Source organism: Mustela nigripes, chromosome 4, assembly GCF_022355385.1.
Source record: "Mustela nigripes isolate SB6536 chromosome 4, MUSNIG.SB6536, whole genome shotgun sequence".
Taxonomy (NCBI): domain Eukaryota; kingdom Metazoa; phylum Chordata; class Mammalia; order Carnivora; family Mustelidae; genus Mustela; species Mustela nigripes.
Genome location: NC_081560.1, coordinates 137401677 through 137421283, shown reverse-complemented (window position 1 = coordinate 137421283; position 19607 = coordinate 137401677). Strand labels below are relative to the sequence as shown.

Sequence of the window (19607 nt, the reverse complement as noted above, 5' to 3'; positions counted from 1 at the left end):
CCAAGCCTTCCAGCAGCCGTGAGGTCAGCTGGCAGAGCGGGACACCTCCCCCACCCGCCACACGCTGAGCCAAGAGGAGCATGGCACTGCCAGGGCCGGGGCCGGGTGCCAGCTCGGATTCCCCGGGTTCCTTCTTCCTCCCACCCCCCCTGCCCCCTGCGGCCGCTTCGCCTCCAGCCCCCCTGACTGCATCGCCATGCACTTTCTTTCCCGTGAGCACAAGATTGTCGCTTCTCATATAACACATAAGCTGTGGTGTGAACTTCTGGTAAATGAAGATCTTATTTAAAACTGTGTGCTATTGGGGCGCCTGGGTGGCTCAGTGGGTTAAAGCCTCTGCCTTCAGCTCAGGTCATGATCCCAAGGTCCTGGGATCGAGCCCCACATCGGGCTCTCTGCTCAGCGGGGGGCCTGCTTCCTCCTCTCTCTCTGCCTGCCTCTCTGCCTACTTGTGATTTCTGTCTGTCAAATAAATAAATAAAATCTTTAAAAAAAAAAAATAATAAAACTGTGTGCTATCAAGGGAGGGGAAGAGACAGGTTCCAACACAGCTCATCTCTCTTGCCAGGAAAGGGAGGCACTGGGCTGTGCACAGAGCCACCAGCAATCCTGAGAAGTCGCTTGGAGAAGGGCCACAGGATCCCAGGCACACCCCTGATGGATTGCCCACAAGGGTCAAACAGAGTTATTCTTCCTTTATCTGCACAGGAAGGGAGGGCAAGGAGGTTCCCCCCGCTTGGGGTTGCCATGGGGGGGCAATTGGAGCCTTGGGGTTGCCATGTGGAACATAGGGCTTTCCAAGAATCGCAGAACTTGGGACCAGAAAGGCCTTGGAGAGGGTTGAATCCTGGGGCCCTCTACCTTAGTGGCACAGCAGATGACCTGGTGTGCTTTCAAGGCTCCCAATGCCCAGGTCAGACCCCAAGACCAAGTAAGTCTGGGGGGGGATCCCAGGCAGAGGTGATTCCATCATTCAGCCAAGGCTGACAACCACTGAGCTGATCTCTTTTTAACAAGCGCTGTGCATCTGAGAGGTCGAAATTCACAAGCACAGACTTCCTAAGCCGGAACTGCTAGGGATAAAGGCCAGGCATGTGAGTCTTGGAAAAACTCTAGGAGAGCCACATGTACAGCCCTGATTCTTTACTCGTCGAACACCTGTTCATCAAGGGCCCACTCTGTGCCAGGCACTGTTCCACGCCTTGTGGGTTAGGGTTACTGGGTGAGTGAAATGGCCTGCCTGCATGGAGGTTATAGGCTAGAGTGTAACAGATGAGAAAACAGCCAGCAAGGAATTAATTGGTTGCACAAATAATCATCCCAGCTCATAGAAGGTGCTAGAAGAGAAATAAAAGGGGCAGGGGATCAGGGAAGGGCTCTCTGAGGAAGGGACATCTACGCCAAGACCTGGATGGCAGAAAGGAGCATGGGGTGGGGTCTCGGCATGGAGGCATTATCTACCAACACAAGGATGGTGTGCTCCTGCTGCTGTAGGGCCCACTCTCGTCAGCCCCTCTGTTGACAGGGTCCTGGCTAAACAGGAAGTGCTGGGAAAGAGTCAATGTTGCAACAGCCCTCTTGGGACATCAGGAAATTCTACAGGCTGATGGGCTAAGGGGGATTTTGGAAAACGTGCAGCTGAAAGCTGTAAGGGGGCTCAGAGGTCACTGGTTCAACCCCCATCAGTTAACAGATGAGGCAACTGAGGCTTAGCATGAGGCTGTGATTTGCTTGGGGGTGGCATCTCCACTCTGAAAGGGTGACGTGAGACCCCACTATGGAGCTGGTCTGCTGCTGTCAAACCCACTGTCCGCCCCTCCCGTCTTACCTCCTCCCCAAATGCTATTCGTTGCTCCCCGTATAAGCGATCTGTGGGTTCCAGCCACGTTCTAAACCTGTGACACACACAGGGAGCTTGGGTGGTGGGAAAGTGTGGCACCCCCCAGTAATTGCTCTGAGGTTAGGGAGGTCCTTCCACCCACACCAGGAAGCCCATCGAAGGCCAGACAGAATGGTGCCGGATAAGGCTGTGGAATTTGGAATTTAGTGGGATCTGGAATTTCCCTTATAGGAAAGCTGGCCCCAGCTGTCCACCCGTGGTGAGCATCTAAGGGAAGGGCATGACATATTCCAGGGAGGGGACGGGTGGCCCAGGTACACAGAGTCAGAGGCCTGATGTGGAAGGGAGAGCAGAGGGAAGGCAGAGGGAAGGCAGCTGGTTCTCTCTGGAGCATTCCTGCCCAGAAGCAAGCGGGGTCCACCAGGTCACTCTATGTGTGAACAGATTACTGAAAGCGGCTGCTGGCCTTGTTCTTGCTCAAGACTGATTTCTGCCTTTGAATGTGGCATCACTAGGAGGGCTAGAGGCCAGGCTGTGGGGCCACCAGCATCCCCAGCCCCAGAACAGGCGCATACCCCTACCATTGAGAGCACTCAGAGCTAAAGGCCTGATAGCTCCTCTCCATCTCCAGTGGAGTTTCCTAGAGGTAAATCCTGGAGGAAAGACTGGGTGCCCTGGAAAGACAATCTAGAACAGTCTAAAATGCTTTTCTTAATCTTTCTCAACCATGCCAGGATGGAGAGGGCCCAGCAACGGTGAAAACTCAGCTGGCTACAAGCAAATCCCGAGATAACTTGGATAAGTAAGTCATCCCTCTCTCTCCCTGGCTCAGTTCCCCCACCTGTAAGAGGGAAGTCCAGATACTTGCCCTGACGACCTCCAGGGCTGTTCCAAAGCTGAGATTCAGCTCTGCCAGGCCACGGTTTCTGCGAGACTCTGAAGACCGACCGTCCCCCATAAGCACTGGGATTCCCTACCAGGAGCCTTGGAAAAGAACTCCAGGGCAATGAGGTGGAGATGTTCAAGCACCTGGGAACTTGTTCAGCCGGCTCTTTACAGCGGAGGTCAGGCCCCACCGGGGGCTTCTGGGAGCACTTTGGTCCAGCGGGCTGCAGTGGGAAGGTGGGGAAGATAGCTGACTTCAGGCTTCCAGCAGCCCCTCTCCCTGGAGAGGCCAGACCCTCAGCTGGCCCGGCCCTTCCCTCTGCAAACTGCACAAGACCCAGAGCGGAGGCAAAGAAGGATGCTGTCAAGGGTGTAATAAACGACTTATTGACTGGTAAGCAGAGTTCTCAGGGCTGGGAGACCGACCTTCCGGCAATTATGCCCTCCACCGCCTGTCCAAGGACCCCTCCCTCTCTGTGGAGGCTCAGGTCTGGCTGAGCCCCTTCCCCCCAAGACCCCGTCCGGACCTATAGGGGCCTGAGGCCTGCAGGGCTGCCAATGGTCCTCCCCATGCACCCACGTGAACATGCACCCGCTCAGACCTACCCTTAAAATGGTACAGGCTGGCGAGAGAAGACTGACGCGCTGGCCGGGACTGGTCTATTGGGGGAAAGCCCAGTTCTACCCGTTGGCTCTTTACTGAGACCAGGCTGGGGTGGCTGCATTTGACAAGGGTGGTCCAGGGCTCGCACATGCTCACATGCAATCATTCCACAAGTCACCGCGGCGTGGCCGGCTCTCATGGGGATGTCCGGGGAGGTGTATTGGGGATGGGGGAGGAGACCTGGTCCCAGCCTAGGGCGCGGATGCAGAATGGATTTCTGGAAGGAGCACTGAATTTAGAGTCCAGAGACCAGGTAACACCCTGACCAGGCTCTGACCTGAAGATTGAATTACTTCACTTCCTTAAGCCCCATAAGACGTTCTTCCCAGAGTCATTACAAGGGCTCCGTGAGACTCAATGCGGGCAAGAGAAGAGGCCAGAGTTGAAGGGCGGCCGGGGCCTCAGAGGGCCTACAACACACCTGGCACACAGATGGAGTGCACATGGATGAGACCCTTGCTAATCAAGGAGAAAGCAAACAGAGCAGCCACCTCAGGGTGTTCGAAAGCTCTAGAAAGAATGGAGGGAGGTGTGTGTGTGTCCCTGCGTGCGCGCCTGTGTGGCAAGGGACTGGAAAAGGAGAATCCAAGGCTTACTGAGGCCCAAAGAGCAACCAGCAGACCCTGCAGGTAAACAATAAACAAAGCCCTTTGCACACACATGAACTGTGACACTACCTCCTCTCTATGAGGCAAGGGGTATGGAATTCATTATTTCCCACCTTACAGAAGAAATCAAGTCCCAGGGCGCTGAAGGCAGTGCTCAGGACCACAGAGAGCCAGGAGTCACAACTGAAGCCTGAGCAGGGCCAGCACTTGTGCATCCTGCCCTCTCCATCTTCCCTGGGGGCAGCATGGGGAACCCGTCGCCTCGTGAACAGCCCACTGCTTGGACCGGTGAGCAGAGCAGGAGGTGCACACATGAGGAAGCAGAGAGCATTCCAGCAGCCATGGAAACAGAAAGAGAGGTCTGGATCTAGCCTGGTCTCCCACCCACTCCTCTCTTACGTGAGAGGTAGTATCCTCTGGATACTATGTTTTGCTTCCTTCGTGTGCTGGAACATTCTGGGAGTCCCAGCCCTCAGGTCCCCAGCAATGCCATCATTTCTGATGTGTGCTTGTAGCTGATTAAACTCCTCCTGCAAGGCACAGGGGTGATTTCCAATATTTTGCAACTACAAACAACATACATATGTATTTTTGTATTGATAAAGCTGTACCTGAAGGGAAGGTCTCTAGAAGTACTGGTTTTGGACCAAAAAATAGAGTACATGACATGCTGCTATGAAATACTGGCCAACCATCTAGCTGAAGGATTGCACCAAGGAGTGGATCCACTGGCGACATCTGCAAATGTGCCTTGCAAGGCTTCCCAGCAGGTGTAGTCCTAACTTTTCATTTTGCCCAGTCTCCTAAAGTGAGAAGTGGTATCTCAGGGTTTGTTTTCGTTTGCATTTTTCTAACTCTGAGTTGTAATATTTTTTCATATTTTTGAAGGTGACCTACATCTTTTGTGAATTGTCTGTCCATGTCTCCTTTCTTCCTTTTTCTTTTTACCAGGTTTTTGGTCCTTATTCCCCAATATTTTAGAGTGCTTTCTGTATTGAGTTATTAGTTCTTTGTCTGGGGCATGTGTAACAAGTATCCCCTCCTGGCTTGTCAAATATTTTGTCTTTTGACTAGTCTGGGGTGCTTTATTGTCCAAAAATTTTTAATATTTATGTAATAAATATCAATTTTTTAAATTTTATTGCCTCTGGATTCTGAATCTTGTTGGAAAGCCTTTCATACCCCAACATTAAGGAGGAATTCACCCACAGTTTCATCTACTACCTATGTCTGGATCTCTAATCCATTTGGAGGTGTTTTCTTTTTTTTTTTTTTTTCCTCTCTCTCTATGGTGTGAAACGTGAATCAAAGCTTACTTCTTTCCAAATGGCTACCCAGGTGTCCCAGCATTATTCACTTCAAAGTCTGTCTTTGTCCCTGTGGGCCAAGATAGCATCTTTGTCATATACTACATTTCTTTATGCACTTGGGTCTCGTTCTAGAATTTCTATTAGGTTTGACTGGTCTGTCCGACAATTCACGCACCCATGCTGCAGCCTTAATTATGGGAGTGCTACAGTATGTTTTAACATCTGGTAGGGATAGTTTTATCTCATCATTACCCATTTTTGTGCCTCTAAGTGATTTCTCGTTTAATCACACTGGCGAATGGTTCTAGCACCATGTTGAAGAGAAGGGATGGTGGGTATCCATGCTTCATTAGTGATCTTAATGGAAAGGCCATTAGTGTTTGTTTCCCCATTAGACAAAATACTAGCTATAGGACTAGAGTATGTATGTATTTTATCAGGCTTAAAAAAAAAAAATCCTTAATTGCTATTTTTTTTTTTTTTTGCGCGTTGATACAACAAATGGGTGTTGAATTTTGACCAAGGCTTTTTCAGCATTTATAGAGATTATCACATGATTTTTTTCCCTTAGATTCATTAATCTGGTGCATGATATTATTTTGGCATGTTATTAATGTGAATGGATTTTGAGCCAACCTTGCATTCCTAGAATGACCCAGAGTTAGTCATTCTGTGTCATTTTCTTAGGGGAAAAAAAAGAAAGAGAATGGAACTGGGTACCAAGGATGACAGCCAGCATTTATGGAAGCCTTTCTCTGTCCTCTACATGCATTATTAACTGATTCAATCCTCAGGATTGAAGCTATGGAAGTGGGCTTTATTATTCTCATTTTCCAGAGGAGGAAACGGAGAGCAACAATGCGGAAGTGGCCCCGCCCACATCTCGCAGCTAGCAAAGAAAAAAGACAGGACTGGATCTCGGGTCTTGGCTCTAAGTGGGCAGTGTTATTTGGCTGTACTTAGATATACAAAAAATGCTCACAACCTTATAAAATGTGGGAAGGGGCACATCTCTGTAGGAAGTATGGGGAGGTCTATCCTTACTTCCTGGAAGCTTGGCTGCCCCCACCTTGCTCCACTCCATTGGAGCCCCGCAGAGAAATGGTGTGAGGCGGGGCTGGCGATCTTGCCATGGGGCCAGGTGCTGTCAGCAAGCAGCCTGCAGATGCCCCTGAAGTCTGCGAGGCCAGGCAGCAAGCAGCCCTGTAGGCCTGCCATGTCCCCATCCAACCTCAGCCTTGCTCTGACTTCGTGTTCGTGGCTCGTGCTCTGGATGGTGTAGGAGCAGCTCAGAGAAGGAACACTAATCCGGGGAGGTGTGGGCTGCCAGAGAAGAAAGGGCAGAGAAGGAAACCCTACCCCTCCACTCCCTGCTGGTCCTGCCTGCCCCGTTTTCTAAGAACGGGCAGCCGGCCGAGGGATTATGTAAGTTCTGGTGGGCACGGCAGATGGTGTGCTAGCTGAGACACACCAAAGCCAGCACTGATACTAACCTTCCCTGATGTGGTACCCCGGCCTCCTCTGCTCTGGGGTGTGCAGCATGGAGAAGGGTGGGAGAGACCCCAGACTCTGTCATCTAGCTCAACAGCCACGACCAGCCAGGCTAGGGGAGAAGCCAGGGCCCACCACACAGCAGGAGGTTGCAGCCAGGGAAACAAATGGTGGGTCCTTCCTGGATCCTTCCCATGCACCCCCACCCCCCAAAACAGCTCTCAGATGAACCACATGGTCCACAGGACAAGAGTCCCTGCTCTGCCCCCCTCCTTCCACCTCAGATCAGCTTCTCAGATTTGACAACAGTTTCCAAAGCATCTCTCTGGGTGTTCTCTGCTTTGGCCCTACCTGCCATGCAGCTTCTTTTTTTCCTTTTACTGATGGGTAAACCAAGGCTCAAAGAGGGCGAGTGAGCTCTTGGTCATACAGAGTTGGCCTTGGAACGGAAGCTTCCAGATGTCTAGTCCAGTGCTCTTTCCAAATGCATAAGACCATGCAGGCTCCTCCCCTTGCTGTAAGCCCAGGTGGGTCACTAAGTCCCCAGCGGGCCACCCTGAATCTTATGTCTGATATTCCCCACATCAAAAGGGGACTACTAGAAAGAAGCGACGACTTGCAGACTAGAAAGAAGCGACTTTGCAGGTAGATTTCTTCCTGGGTAGAAAGAAAAGGAAACCAGCTTTTACTGACCATGCCCCATCTCGTTCAATCTCCCTGACAACCAATTGGGGTTCATTTTTTTTATAGTGAGGAGGTACAGTTACTGACTGAGACAGGACTTGAGCCCAGTTATTTCTAGGGCAGACCCTCTTCATTTGAACATACGAGGGTACCAAAGCCCAGAGAGGGAGAGGGAGTACCTTAAGGCCATACAGCAGATTAGCTGTGTAGACAGGATTAGAATCCAGGCTTCCCAATCCTTAGCTCAGGGTTCTTTCTGCTGTTGTCTCTTCTGAGTCCACCCGCGTGTGTACAGAAGTTGGGTGCGCCAGCACAAAAATATGGGGCCAGATCAGATTTGCAGCAGGGGTCACTGCGACCAGCGGCCCTGGCTGTCTGGCTGCCAGGCAGGAATTCCAGCTCAGCCTGTGACAGGGGCTCCTGGAAAGAACCAGTGGATGCCCAGCTGGGAGGGTGATACTGGCCAGGCCTAACACTGCCTCTGCCAAGGGCCCGAGGGGGTTGAATCTCCCAGGGAGGCTCCCTGAATGTTAGCATCAAACACAGTGCCAAGGAGAACCTGGCTTGGTCAGACCCTGCAGCCAAAACTGCTCCCCTGCACCAAACCCGGCTCATTCTAAGGAGTTGGTAGCATTTACTCTGGAGGGCTGAGGGCTGCAGTCAGACCCTGCCCGTGGGCCTTCAAGAAATACCCCCTCAGCCTACATGGAGTCCCAGACCCCAGAGCCCACATGCATGCAATAGGCATTCTCTTGAATCACCACAAGAATCCAGGCTGGAACGGAATGATCAATGGGCTTGGGAAGGCAAGTAGAAAACAAACATTTTACAAGGGCCTGGGTAGACTTATGATACTTGGTTAATTCTTTGTGGCTCCCTTGGAGTTAGCAAATAAACTCTTTCACACCTAGGGGCTCTGACCACTGAAGACTGGGCTCTTTCACCACGTCTGGTACATAGGAAGTGCTCAAAGACATAAGCAGAAGAGACTGCAGAGAGATAGGCAAAGACAGGGAGGAGGCAAGCAAAGCGACCAGAATCTCCTGATTCTTCGGTTACATCCACAGCCACAAGCCCAAGGCACAGTAGGGGCTGAATCGTAGCGAAGAGTGGGGTGAATAAAGCCTGAATGTGAGTTCTCATTCATCCATTCTACAAGTGTTTATCAAGCACCTTCTATGCACCGGGGACTGTGCTGGGAGCCAGGGACATGGGAGGGAGCAAAATCAGACCCAGTCCCCTAGCCACCTGGTGTCATAGTTGCTCTTTCATGACCTACTTGTTCAAGCCCATCCTGCCTCCACCCAGGTCCCCAGGGCCCTGGCTCAGTGACAAGGAAAGGGAAGGGTGGGAGGCTACCCCATGCAGTATTTGTCACCTGGTCCTGGGCCACTGCTTACTCTGTGAGTCTCGCTCTGCCTTGCTGCGAATGCCTGAAGGTGGGATGGGGGAAGGAGCTAGGAACAACTTTCCTGGAATTTCTGACTCAATTTCTTGTAAGCTCGGCATCCTCCTTGGGTGCTCAGGCCCCAGGCTGGGCAGGCGGGCGCCTCTGATCGCATTACAGAGCTGCTTGCCTTCAGCTCTGTCTCCTGACTCCGGTAATGCCTCTAGACGCCACTCGAAGCCTCTGGGGGTTGCAGGCTCCTGGGTGATCTCAGTAGCTGTTCTTCCCAGACCTTGGTGATGCCTCCTGGTACCCACCAGCCCTAGGTGAGCCCCAGGGACCAGAGCAGGCAGGCAGCCTCCCTCTTCCTGTCCATCTCCCTGGCTCTCCAGTCAACCCGGAAGCGGCCCCTCTCTGTCTCCTTGTTCTCCTGCCCAGAGATGGCCACAGAGAAAAAGCAAGGCACAGCCCCAGCCAGGGGTCAGCCAGATCAGGGTGGGGGAGGGGCAGGAAGGAGGGAAGGCAATAGAAGTCAAGAGAACCTTCTCTGTGCCAGGATCACATATGGCACCTCACGGCAAAGCACTGCCCAGTGAAGGGGGCAGGTCACCTCCCAGGTTGGGATGTGTGGGGCACTCAATGAGTGAGTGCTTTTAATCCCAAATGGCTCTTTCCAATGTACCAAGGGACCCCCGGCGCCAGCATTCATCCTCTATCGGATGATCAGGTACAAGTCAGTGCTGAATTAGCAATTTGTCCCCTGGGTGGGTGAGCCAGATGCTCCCAGCCCCAGCCCCTCACAAACATAACCCCCATTAGGATGCCCTCTCTGCCTCCCCAAACTCTGCTCATCCTTTGAAGGCCAAGCAACATGCTGCCTTCTACAGGAAGCCCTCTCTGACCAGCCCCACAGACCCACAGGAGGCTTCTCTCAACAGCCTCAGTGCTTCCTGCTATACCATGTAACACGTGGCATCAGTAGAAATCATGCTGAGGACGGTGAATGCTACGAGCACCTGAGGACGTGCCACACTCTTGTGTATATTACCTCATTCTTCCCTATAGCAATCGGATGCAAGCGGCATTATCAGCAGTCCCATGTTACAAATGAGAAAACAGAAGCTCAGAGAGGGTAGGCAACTAGGCTACGTAGCCAGATGGGGCCCCAGCCAGGATTTGGCCCACATGGTCCGACAGCACCGCCTGCCCTCTGAGCACCGTACTGGATCCCTCCCGGGCCACCTGGAGAAAGCTCCTCCCCGCCACACAGTCTTCCTCACTCTCGCATCCCAGCAGCATGCACCAGGCACAGGGCTTGCCTGGGCCCCAAGAAGCAACCCGAGTCAGTTCAAGGGTTAGGCCTCTGCGCTGTCCCCCTTCGACTACAGAGACCAGGGCTAGCTCAGATTGAAAGAACATATGCACGTGCACTGAGTTCCAGGGCATGGGCTGGTGTCCCACCAGGATGTGGGGACAGGATCCTTCCTTCCCCACCCATGAGATTAGCCACCCTCCACCCGTACAAAATGAAATGGTGAAGGTCTTGCTAGCTCTGAAAGTGTATTTCCCCATCCCCTCCACAGCGCCCTCCCCCAGTCTTGGTGGGGGAGGGGAGTAAGTGCCTTGTCTCCAGAAGACCAGGCTTCCTATGCCAGTGGGGTCCTTCTCTGCCCCTGGGCCCTGCTTGGCATCTGGGGCTCTTGGCCTCTGAGGCAGAAGACGCTTATAGAGCAGGAAAATGGGACTGAAGTCCCAAGGGGTGATTTATGGCTTCAGAGAGAAAGACCCCGGGCCACATAATGTTCACAAGGGCATTCCAGTCGATATATTGACTTCCTAGAGGGGCCTCTGTAAACACAAGTGGTTCTGGGCCTCAGTTACTACCTTTCTCTCGCTGGCTGCGGGGGCCTCTGGAGAGGGAACTAGACAAAAACAAACAAGCAAACAAAAAATAACCCCAAACACCCAGAAATAAACCCCAAGGCCCCCAAAGGTCATCCTTATACCTTTCCCCACCCCAAACTTCCAGAAGGGGAGACTAACCAGGACCCAGAGAGGAAAAGGCAGTTGTCAGCAAATACTAGAGTCTCCTAACTCCTGGGCCAGGAGCCGCGGGGCCTTCAGGCCCGGAGCCTCCCTCCTCTCTCCTCCCCTCCTGACCCTCGAGGAAGCCAACTCTGGCATCACAGGGCCATCTCCATGCCAGGGCTTTATCATAATCAGGTCATGTGCTCCTTAGAACAACCCCACGAGGATGGCGTTACTACCCCTACTCTACAGATGAGGCAAGTGAGGCATGGCACAGTTAGGTGAGCGGTCAAAGCCAGAGTTAGGAGGTGGTGATGCTGGAAGGCTATGTTAACCTGCTTGAAATCCCAGTCGGCCCTGCTGCACACCCTCCATGCCTGCAGCTGAGGCCTTGGAGAGGGGCCTCTGTGAGGAGGGGTGGTGGAGGAGGACTGCGGGCTCCTATAGGGGGTAATGACAAACAAACTGTCCCCCTCGGATTGGCTCGCAGAAGCTGCTGGGCATTCTGTCCTTCCCTCTGTGTCCACTCTGGTGCGGGCATGGCAGAAGACACTACAGGACACCACTCCATGCTTCCGCCCACAGCGTAATGCCTACTAGTGTGTGAAAAGTATTTTCTGGGCTCACTCCATCTTCAAGAGCCACAAGGAAAGAATCAGAGAATAAGATAGCTTTTCCTCTCCAGCTTCCACCCAGGTCCCAGCCTGTAGTCAGAGGTAGTGGGGGGCCAGTTCCCCAAGATGCACCCCTTCAGATGAGTCTGAGAGCCCCAGGAGTGGAAACGTGACCAAGGGCTGCCTCACCAAGGACTGGACTTGCCCAGGTTGGTGGCTGAGCAGAGGCCAACAGGGCCCATTTTCTGAGAGTGGAGGAGGCCTGGGGCCAGGCATCCCTGCCCAGATACCCTCAGCTAGCTAACCCAGCCCTGTCTTTTCAGGGCAGGCTCTTAGAAACACCTGAAAAAGAGAGAGTCAAAGTCTGGCTCCCATCACCCCTTCCAGGAAGCCCCAAGGCTAAGAAAGCTCACTCTTGGCTGTGTTCCCCCACACATACAGATACTTCCCTCACTTGGCATCTGAGACTCTCCAAAGGTCATCCCGGTTTTAGAGTGGACATCAGCATCCAGCCTAGTGACCACCTTGAGGGTTAGGGCCAAGTCTGCTCTGGCGCTGACTGGGTCCCAGGTCAGCTTCCTAAACCTCCTCTCTGGTGGGGTTCTTTTTTTTTTTTTTAATTTTATTTATTTGTCATAGAGAGAGAAGCGAGAGCAAGCACAGGCAGACAGAGTGGCAGGCAGAGCCAGAGGGAGAAGCAGGCTCCCCGCCAAGCAAGGAGCCCGATGTGGGACTCGATCCCACGACGCTGGGATCATGACCTGAGCCGAAGGCAGCCGCTTAACCAACTGAGCCACCCAGGCGTCCCTCTGGTGGGGTTCTTATAAGGACCAAGTGAGGTCCCATCTATCAGAGGGTTTTACAAACCAAGGCAGTATGCACCAGCAGTGGGGCTGGCACTTTCCTATATCTCCCTGGTCCACACTGGCACATCTTTTATCCTAGTGCTAAGGATGGGAGACAGTGTAGGCAGAGGTGGGAAAGCAGAGGGATTCTTGGTGAGCAAGGAAGTGGTTATAAGCATAGTGGAGTAGGGCTCTTGTGTGTGTCCATGTGCACACGTGTCCACTTTCAATCGCTTCCACTGAGAGTCCCAGCCCCACCCATGCCTGCTTACTTTGCTTTCCATGAGAGATGCCACTTGCTCAAGCTCCACCTGCATCTTCTCTAGCAAATTCCAGAGGAGACCCCATTGCCTCTAGAGGGCTGCATCAAGAACCTGACCCAGGTCGGAGAGCTGATTTCCAAACCCTCAGTGCCGATGCTGTTCTTGGTAAGCTGGAGGACAGCTGCAGGTGACCCAAGGACCCAGACCCTTGTCCTGGGGAACCATCAGTCGAGCTCCTGGATTGGCTTTAGGACCTATCTATGGCTGACCTTACTCCTTCTGGGGCAGCAGGACCTACCTATCCTATCTGCCCTCGGGGGAGGTGGGGGCACGACCGCAAGGACACCTGGCCTCTGCCCTCCCAACTCCAGAACCCAGCACCTGGACCAAATCCTGCCCACAACTCCCAGTGCGGAGCAAAGTAAGGTCTCCTTAGTGCTGAAGGGCAGATGGCCTGGGTCCCATCTGGAAGAGACAGCCCCAACAGAATACAATGGATGAAGCGTCTCATGCCTGGTGGTGACTCACTGTCCCCATGCCACACATACCTATTTATACACAAACACACCACAGCTGTGCCCATATGCACATGCACACACCCCCGCACACCCAAACACACGTAGCCATCTACCTCACACATAGCCATTATACAAAAGGCACAACCCTTGTGACATACCTATTCACTGTCCTGCACCTTCACCCCCTAGCCTAACACGCCAGTGCAACACCACACCTACCATCACAGCCCACCCCCTTAATACACATTCTCACCACCCACCCCTTCTGCCCAGCAACAGGCATACTCCTTAATACACACTTTCACACCCATAGCCTGCCTTCCCCAAGAACCCGGCCACACGGCGCGGGGAAAGTTGTGAGGTGCGGGGGCGGGGGCGGGGGGCAGCCTGTTCTGGGAGGTGAGGACGGAGGTGCGGAGGCTGGGAGCCACGGGGTTGGTGCTCCCAGGGAACTCTGCAGAGTAGGGGAGGGGATGCAGGGAGAGAGGGAGGAGAAGAGCTGGGCGCCGAGGAGGGCAGTGGGGAGGAGAGAGGGGGTGCTGGGGGACGTAGGGAGGAGAGCGGGGTGAGGAGGAGCGGGGGGCACGCAGACAGCCGCCCCAGGTAAGCGCTCATCACTGTGGGGCCGTGAGGCTGGCGAGGGTCAGTTCGGGTGCTCCCCGCACCCGACAGCTTTCGGAGAAAAGGGACGGGGAACAAAAGGGGTGAGGGAGCGGGGACGCGGCCGATTTGTGCGCGCACTTCAGCCAGTGTTTTTGCGGCCATTAGCGAGGAAAAAAAAGCCACCCGCTGGCTGGGAGAGGAAGGGGCGCTGCGAGACCCGCCCGGTGGGGGCGCAGCGGCAGCGAAGGCAGGGGGCCAAGTGCCAATGCCGCGCGCCCGCCCAGCTAACAGCCGGCACCCCAGGCCAGCTGCGGGACGCCCAGCTCCCCAAAGTGAATGTCTGGGTCCGGACACATCCCCCCCAGGCGGCCGGGCCCATGGGGGGGCGGGAGGGGCGCGCCAGCCCCAACTCGGGAAGCAAATCAAAGGGGGCCTTGCACCGATTCCCTCCACCTTCTCCTCGTATTATTCTAGTTACGGTATTTTAAATTTCCCTTTAAAAAAATAAAGACAAGAAACAGAAAAGCCCAGAAGGCACTTGTTTGGTTTCATTTTGCCTTCACAGCTTTAATGACTCCATTTGTGGAAGCTGTTGAGGAAACTGGTGAGGAGGAGAAGGAAGAGGAGGCCAGGAGAGGCACAGGCTGTGGCCTAGGATGCCCTGCTCCCCTCCCTTCTCCCCAGGGGAGCCACCCAACCAAGGGGACAGGGTCTCTCTGCTCCACAGTCCCAGTCCCAACTGGTGACCCGGTCTCTCTCCCTTCCCTGCAGGCATCAGGTGGGCTCCAAGGTGTCTCCTTGGCACTCTAACCCCAGGGTTCAGGATCAAAAGAACATGCTTTGGGGGGGTGGTGCTCCAGGAATCATCAATCTTACTCTCTTGGAAGGAGGGGGTCCTTCTCTACCCTCATCCTCAAAATCCTAGGCAGTCCACACCCTCCTTAGAAGACAGTGGTGAGGAGGGGAAGGGGAGAGAGGAAGATCTCTTCTTAGGCCTGACAGCCAGAAACTCAACAACAACACGGGTGAGGAGATGGGCTACCCAAAGCTTCAAAATAAAAAGTAAAAATACATTCTGCTCCATCTACACATATGAAGGCAGACCTTTAAAAAGTGTAGAACCAGGTAGTTCTGCAGCCCAAGGGAGCTTGGCTTGTGGTTTATCTCACCTGGGGCAGATCAGGACCAGGTGTGGAGCCAACCTTTGGGCAGTTGGCCAGTCCCGGCCCTGACCTCTGACCTCTGTGGCTGGGCCCTGTTCCACCTGTCTGGGGTCCTGGTTCCTGACTCCACCTCTTCCCCCCATCCTGCTACAAGTCCCAGTCTGACCTAACTACCAAACAAACCTTATCTTTAGCTGCCTGCTTTCCCTCAGGGCCTCTGTTGGGCAGCTCAGTACCAGACCCCCGCTGGCCAGTCAGCAGCCCAGCAGTATTGAAAGGAGTCAGAAACAGCCTGAGGTTTGCAAGGCCTGAGTTCAGATCCCAGATCTATCCCTGCGTCCCCGTGTAACCCCCATGCATGTCAGGGCCTGTCCCAAAGCTTCAGCAGTTGAATAAAGGGGTTGGAAAAGGGGAATTGTTTTGTCCTCTGGAATTCCCAGTTGGGGGTGGGGTGGGAGTGGAGGAAGGAGAGAAATTACCTCTGAAATTTCTCCCCTGTAGTGATACTTTGACTTTAATGAGAAAGCACATTAAGACACTCTTGATTTTCCATTTGTTTGAGATGGGTGTTTGCTCTAGTCTCCCTCTGGAGACTCTGATGGGCCACCATCTGACACCTACACCCACACACATGCATACCCACACACCTGCACACACCTGCACACACAGCAGAGACACCGGGAAAACTCTGGTTTTAATTACATCTTAAAAAGAAGTGTTATCACGATACCGCGATCCCTTCTCAACCATCCCAGTCAGAGGCCAAGGCAAGACTCTTTTAAAACTCCAGGAAAGGCTAAGGGGTGGGGTGAGAGGAGATCCTCAGGGCTGACCCAGGATGTTGAAGTGGCCTCTGATGGCCAGTCACTTGCTGACACCTCCTTCTAAGGGTTTGGGGTTTTATGGTTCTAGATTTTGATTTTTCCACCATCAAACTTTAGGGGGCTTAAAAATCCTCAAGGCTGTAAAGGGGGCTCACCCCCATATCTACCAGGGAAGAGGCTGAGATAAAAGAGACAGAAGTGCCTGCCACCTGATCCGAGGAGAGCCTGCACACCCCCCAGAAGGGGTCCCCCTCTGTGGAGGAGACAGCCTTGTCTCCCTCAGCTTTACAGAAGCCTCAAGGCAGAGGTGGATGGGGTCACGAGCAGGAGTCCAGGGTGACCTGAACCAGCCTGGCTGTTAGAGAGGAGCAGCCCCGCGTGCAAGTCCACATCTGTAGTCAAGTGAAGGCGAGATTTGAGGAAAGTCAACACCCTGGCCTTGGTTTTCCCCATCCGTGAAATGGGGAAAAGACCAAGAACCAAATTACCAGACCCAAAGAACGTTCTGAAAGATGTTCTGTGCCTGTGGCATTCGAGAGACAGGCTGCGTTGGAGGAAAGGGCATGCTCTCCCTCCTGAAGGCACATTTCTAAGGGCTTCACATTCTGGGCAGAAGGAAGACTGCACAGCGACCCCACCACTTGGTCCCTCTCTAGGCTGGTGGGCAGGCAGCCCCTGCCGTGCTAAGTAATGAGCACAGTTCCAACACTGGTTCTGCTCACTAGTTAGAAATCAAAGCCCGGTATTAGAGGCCATTTCTGGCTGGGCTCCATTTGTGCCCAAATCCATCAAAGCCCTGGGCCTGGGGTTTCCTCTGGGGATGGTGGGGGCTGGAAGCTTTGTTAAGCAGGAAAGGCAGGCCACTCCCCAGCTGAACACGGCTCTGGGAGAACTCTAGGCCAACCAGTCTTGTCTTTTTCCTGCCCAGCAGAGGCCCACCCCCTACCCTCACTAACCTCAGTATTTATTCCTGATCTCATTGCCAGGCTAGTTCTAAAACAGTTTCCCCAAGTTTCCCTTTACAGAGACTTCACCCTACCCTTCAATCACCACCCCCCCAAAACCCTCAAACCAGAAACCAACACCCCAGCCCAGCAACTCCCACATTCAACTGCACTCTTTAAAACAGGTTGGTCATTCAGCAGCTTGCCCCCTCCCCCATCATTACCTTCCAACTTCAAAACGCTGCTTTAAATACCAGAGTCTGCCCAAATCGTAATTAACTTGGATCAAATGATTGTGTCGTAACTTTACAACAGAGGGCTGGGGGGGGGGGGGAGTGGAGGCTGTGCGAAAACCAAGCCCTCGCTCCTAGGCCGTGGGAATCATTAATTCCAGAATGAGGAATCTTGGGCTATTGGGGTGTACGTGGGGCGTGGGGGGGGGGCAGGGGCTGATGCCAACATCCCCGCGGAAGGTGGCGGGGGAGGGCTGCGTCACCTCGTCTACTTTCTGCGCCAGCTTTCCTGTCCCATTCTCAGCCTCAACTCCGAGGACTCCGTGCAGGACGCCCCCCTCCGCACCCCACTTTGCCCCGTCCCGGGAGCCCAGGTGTCCAGCGGCCGCAGCCAGCCCGACTACTTGGGTTCCGGTACCAAAGAGATGCTGGCTCGCCTAGAAACGCAGTCCAGTCAGCGATGCGGGGCCCAGCAACAGACAAGAGAGAGGTGTACACAACCAGGGCGAGGGGGTGGTGGTGGTGGCGGTGATGGGGACTTTATTTTAGGAGCCCACCAATCCCCTTAAGGCATCTTGCAGGCCCACAGTAGGCAAGCGCATCTCGTCCGCTCCCCGGACGGGGGAGAATGTCAGTGACCCATTTAAAAGGAAACTTGGCAGGATCACTATGTACCCCCACCCCTCCACCCAACACACATACACACACACACACACACACACACACACACACACACACACACCAAACCCCAGAAAAAATCCTTCTAGACCTGCGGATCCTGCGGTCGCGGGGAAAGCTGTATGAGCAGTATTCAGCCCTTCCCCCTTCTATAGCCAAATCCCTTCAAGCCGGCCTCCCCTGGCTAGCGGAGCGGACCCGCGCTTCCCCTGCTCCGCAGGTCTCTTGCTCCTTCCCGTCTGCGGATTCGGGGGAGGGGGGGCTGTGCAGCGCGTAGGAGCTTGGAAGAGCCGGGAACCAGGACTAGGAAGTTGCCGGCGAAAGGCAAGAAAGCGCACACCTGGCCCGAGCAGCAATAGTCTTTTCCTTTTTTTTTTTTTTTTTTTTTTTTTCCTGCCACGGTGCGCCGGGAGCCCGGGGTCCCTGGAGCCAGTCCTCCGGGAGGAGCAGACCCAGACTCGGAAACCCATTCCAAGGAAAAGAATCGATCCCTTCTAGGAGAGAGGCAGGGGCGGAGCAAGAAGCTTACTCTGAACCACCTGGACTGCACCCCCCGGAGAGGAGGCTGCGCCTTCTCCCACTTTGGTGGGGCGGAGAAATCTACCTTTTAACTTGGGTGCCCTTGCGCTTTCCAAGTACACACCGACGTGGTGATGGACCACTTCAACTTCGGAAAGACTGGGGCGCAAAGGTCCCCTAAACACCCGCCCCCATGCCCGATCGTTCCCTACCTGCTTGGCTCAGCCTCGCGTCCCAGCAGAGCAGCAGCGCCAGCAGCAGCGCACCCCGCGCTCCGCTCCGGGCCCACATGCTCCCGCGGCCAGGCTCGGGCGCCTCTCCCCCGGGGCTCTCTCCCTGGCCCCAGCCTCGCCGCCGCCGTCTCCTCCGCCGCCGCCTCCTCCTCGCCGTCCTCCCCGGCGCCCGGCCGCGCCAGCCCGTGCCCTCCGTGGGGGCAGCGGCAGCCAACGCTGCGCAGAGGGCTGCCCGGCGCTAGGAGCGCAGTGGGTGCCCAGAGCCCGCTCTCCAGCCAGCTCCGGCGCGCCCCTCTCTGCGCTCCTCAGGTTCTGGGGCTCCGAGCGCTCCCCGGGTTCCCGCGCCCTGGCTTCGAACTTTCGCGACGGAGGGTTAGTGCACTCAGCGGCCCTCGCAGCTACCGGCACCGCCCCGTCACAACCCCGGCGCGTGCCTCTCTGCGCCCGGTCGCTGCCCGGGGCCCACGCGCCCTCTCCGGCCCCCGCCGCCTGCCACAATGCCGAGCACTGTCGCTCGCTCGCCCTAGTCAGTCCGCGAACGGAGGGGGACGGCGCGCGGCCGGGGCGGGGCCTGGGCGGGCAAGGGCGGGGCCGGCAGGGGGCCCCCGGAGGGGGGAAACCGACGGCCACCTGGGCGCCGCCTCTGCTTGGGCGCGTTGCGGGGGGGGGGGGGGGGCTTTCGGGGGGGGTCTTCGCCGGACGCTGGGCCTGGCGTCTTGGAAAACCCGGCCACTGGAGCAAAGCTAGAAGCGGAGTCTGCCCAGTTTTCTTTTCCAAAAATTAAGGAAATATATCTACGCTCTCCTTTGGCTTGGCGGTGTCAGCTTTCTCATCTGATTAAGTTGTGGACCCTCACTTTTGGCTCCCTTGGTCTGTACTGCGTCCTATGCCTTCAACTTGTGGAGGTGTTTCCAAAAAAGACTCCCTGAATGGGAAAAATCTCAAACACTCAATTCCTTTTAGGCTGGGGCTTACAGCTATGTGAAGGTGGGCACAGATTGGGATCGTCCTGGGTGGCTCTACTTGTCTGTATGACCTTAGGCAGAACTATTTTCTAGACCCCCCTAAACCTCCTGTAACACTTTCAGTACTAGTGTTAAAAACGTGCCCTCCAAAGGACAGGAGGTCAGAGGGGAGAGGTACAGCCATTGGGCTCTGCCCCTCACCTTCTGTGTGACCTTGAGCAAGTTACTTAACCATTCTGACGCTCTCTTCATCATCGTCTAAAATAGAGAAAAATTAAAATTATCTCATAAGGGGGTGTAGAGTTGAA

General features: G+C 54.6%; 1 protein-coding gene across 2 annotated transcripts in view; it reads right to left on the bottom strand.

The window, feature by feature from the left end:
• Nucleotides 1–18854, bottom strand: part of UNC5B (unc-5 netrin receptor B) — an 81730-nt gene extending 62876 nt beyond the window's left edge. For both annotated transcript variants that reach the window (XM_059397660.1, XM_059397661.1), the window contains exon 1: nucleotides 18314–18854. In XM_059397660.1, coding sequence (XP_059253643.1) covers nucleotides 18314–18392 — 79 coding nt within the window. In that variant the 5' untranslated portion in view covers nucleotides 18393–18854. The remainder of the gene's footprint in view (nucleotides 1–18313) is intronic.
• Nucleotides 18855–19607: the final 753 nt, after the last annotated feature.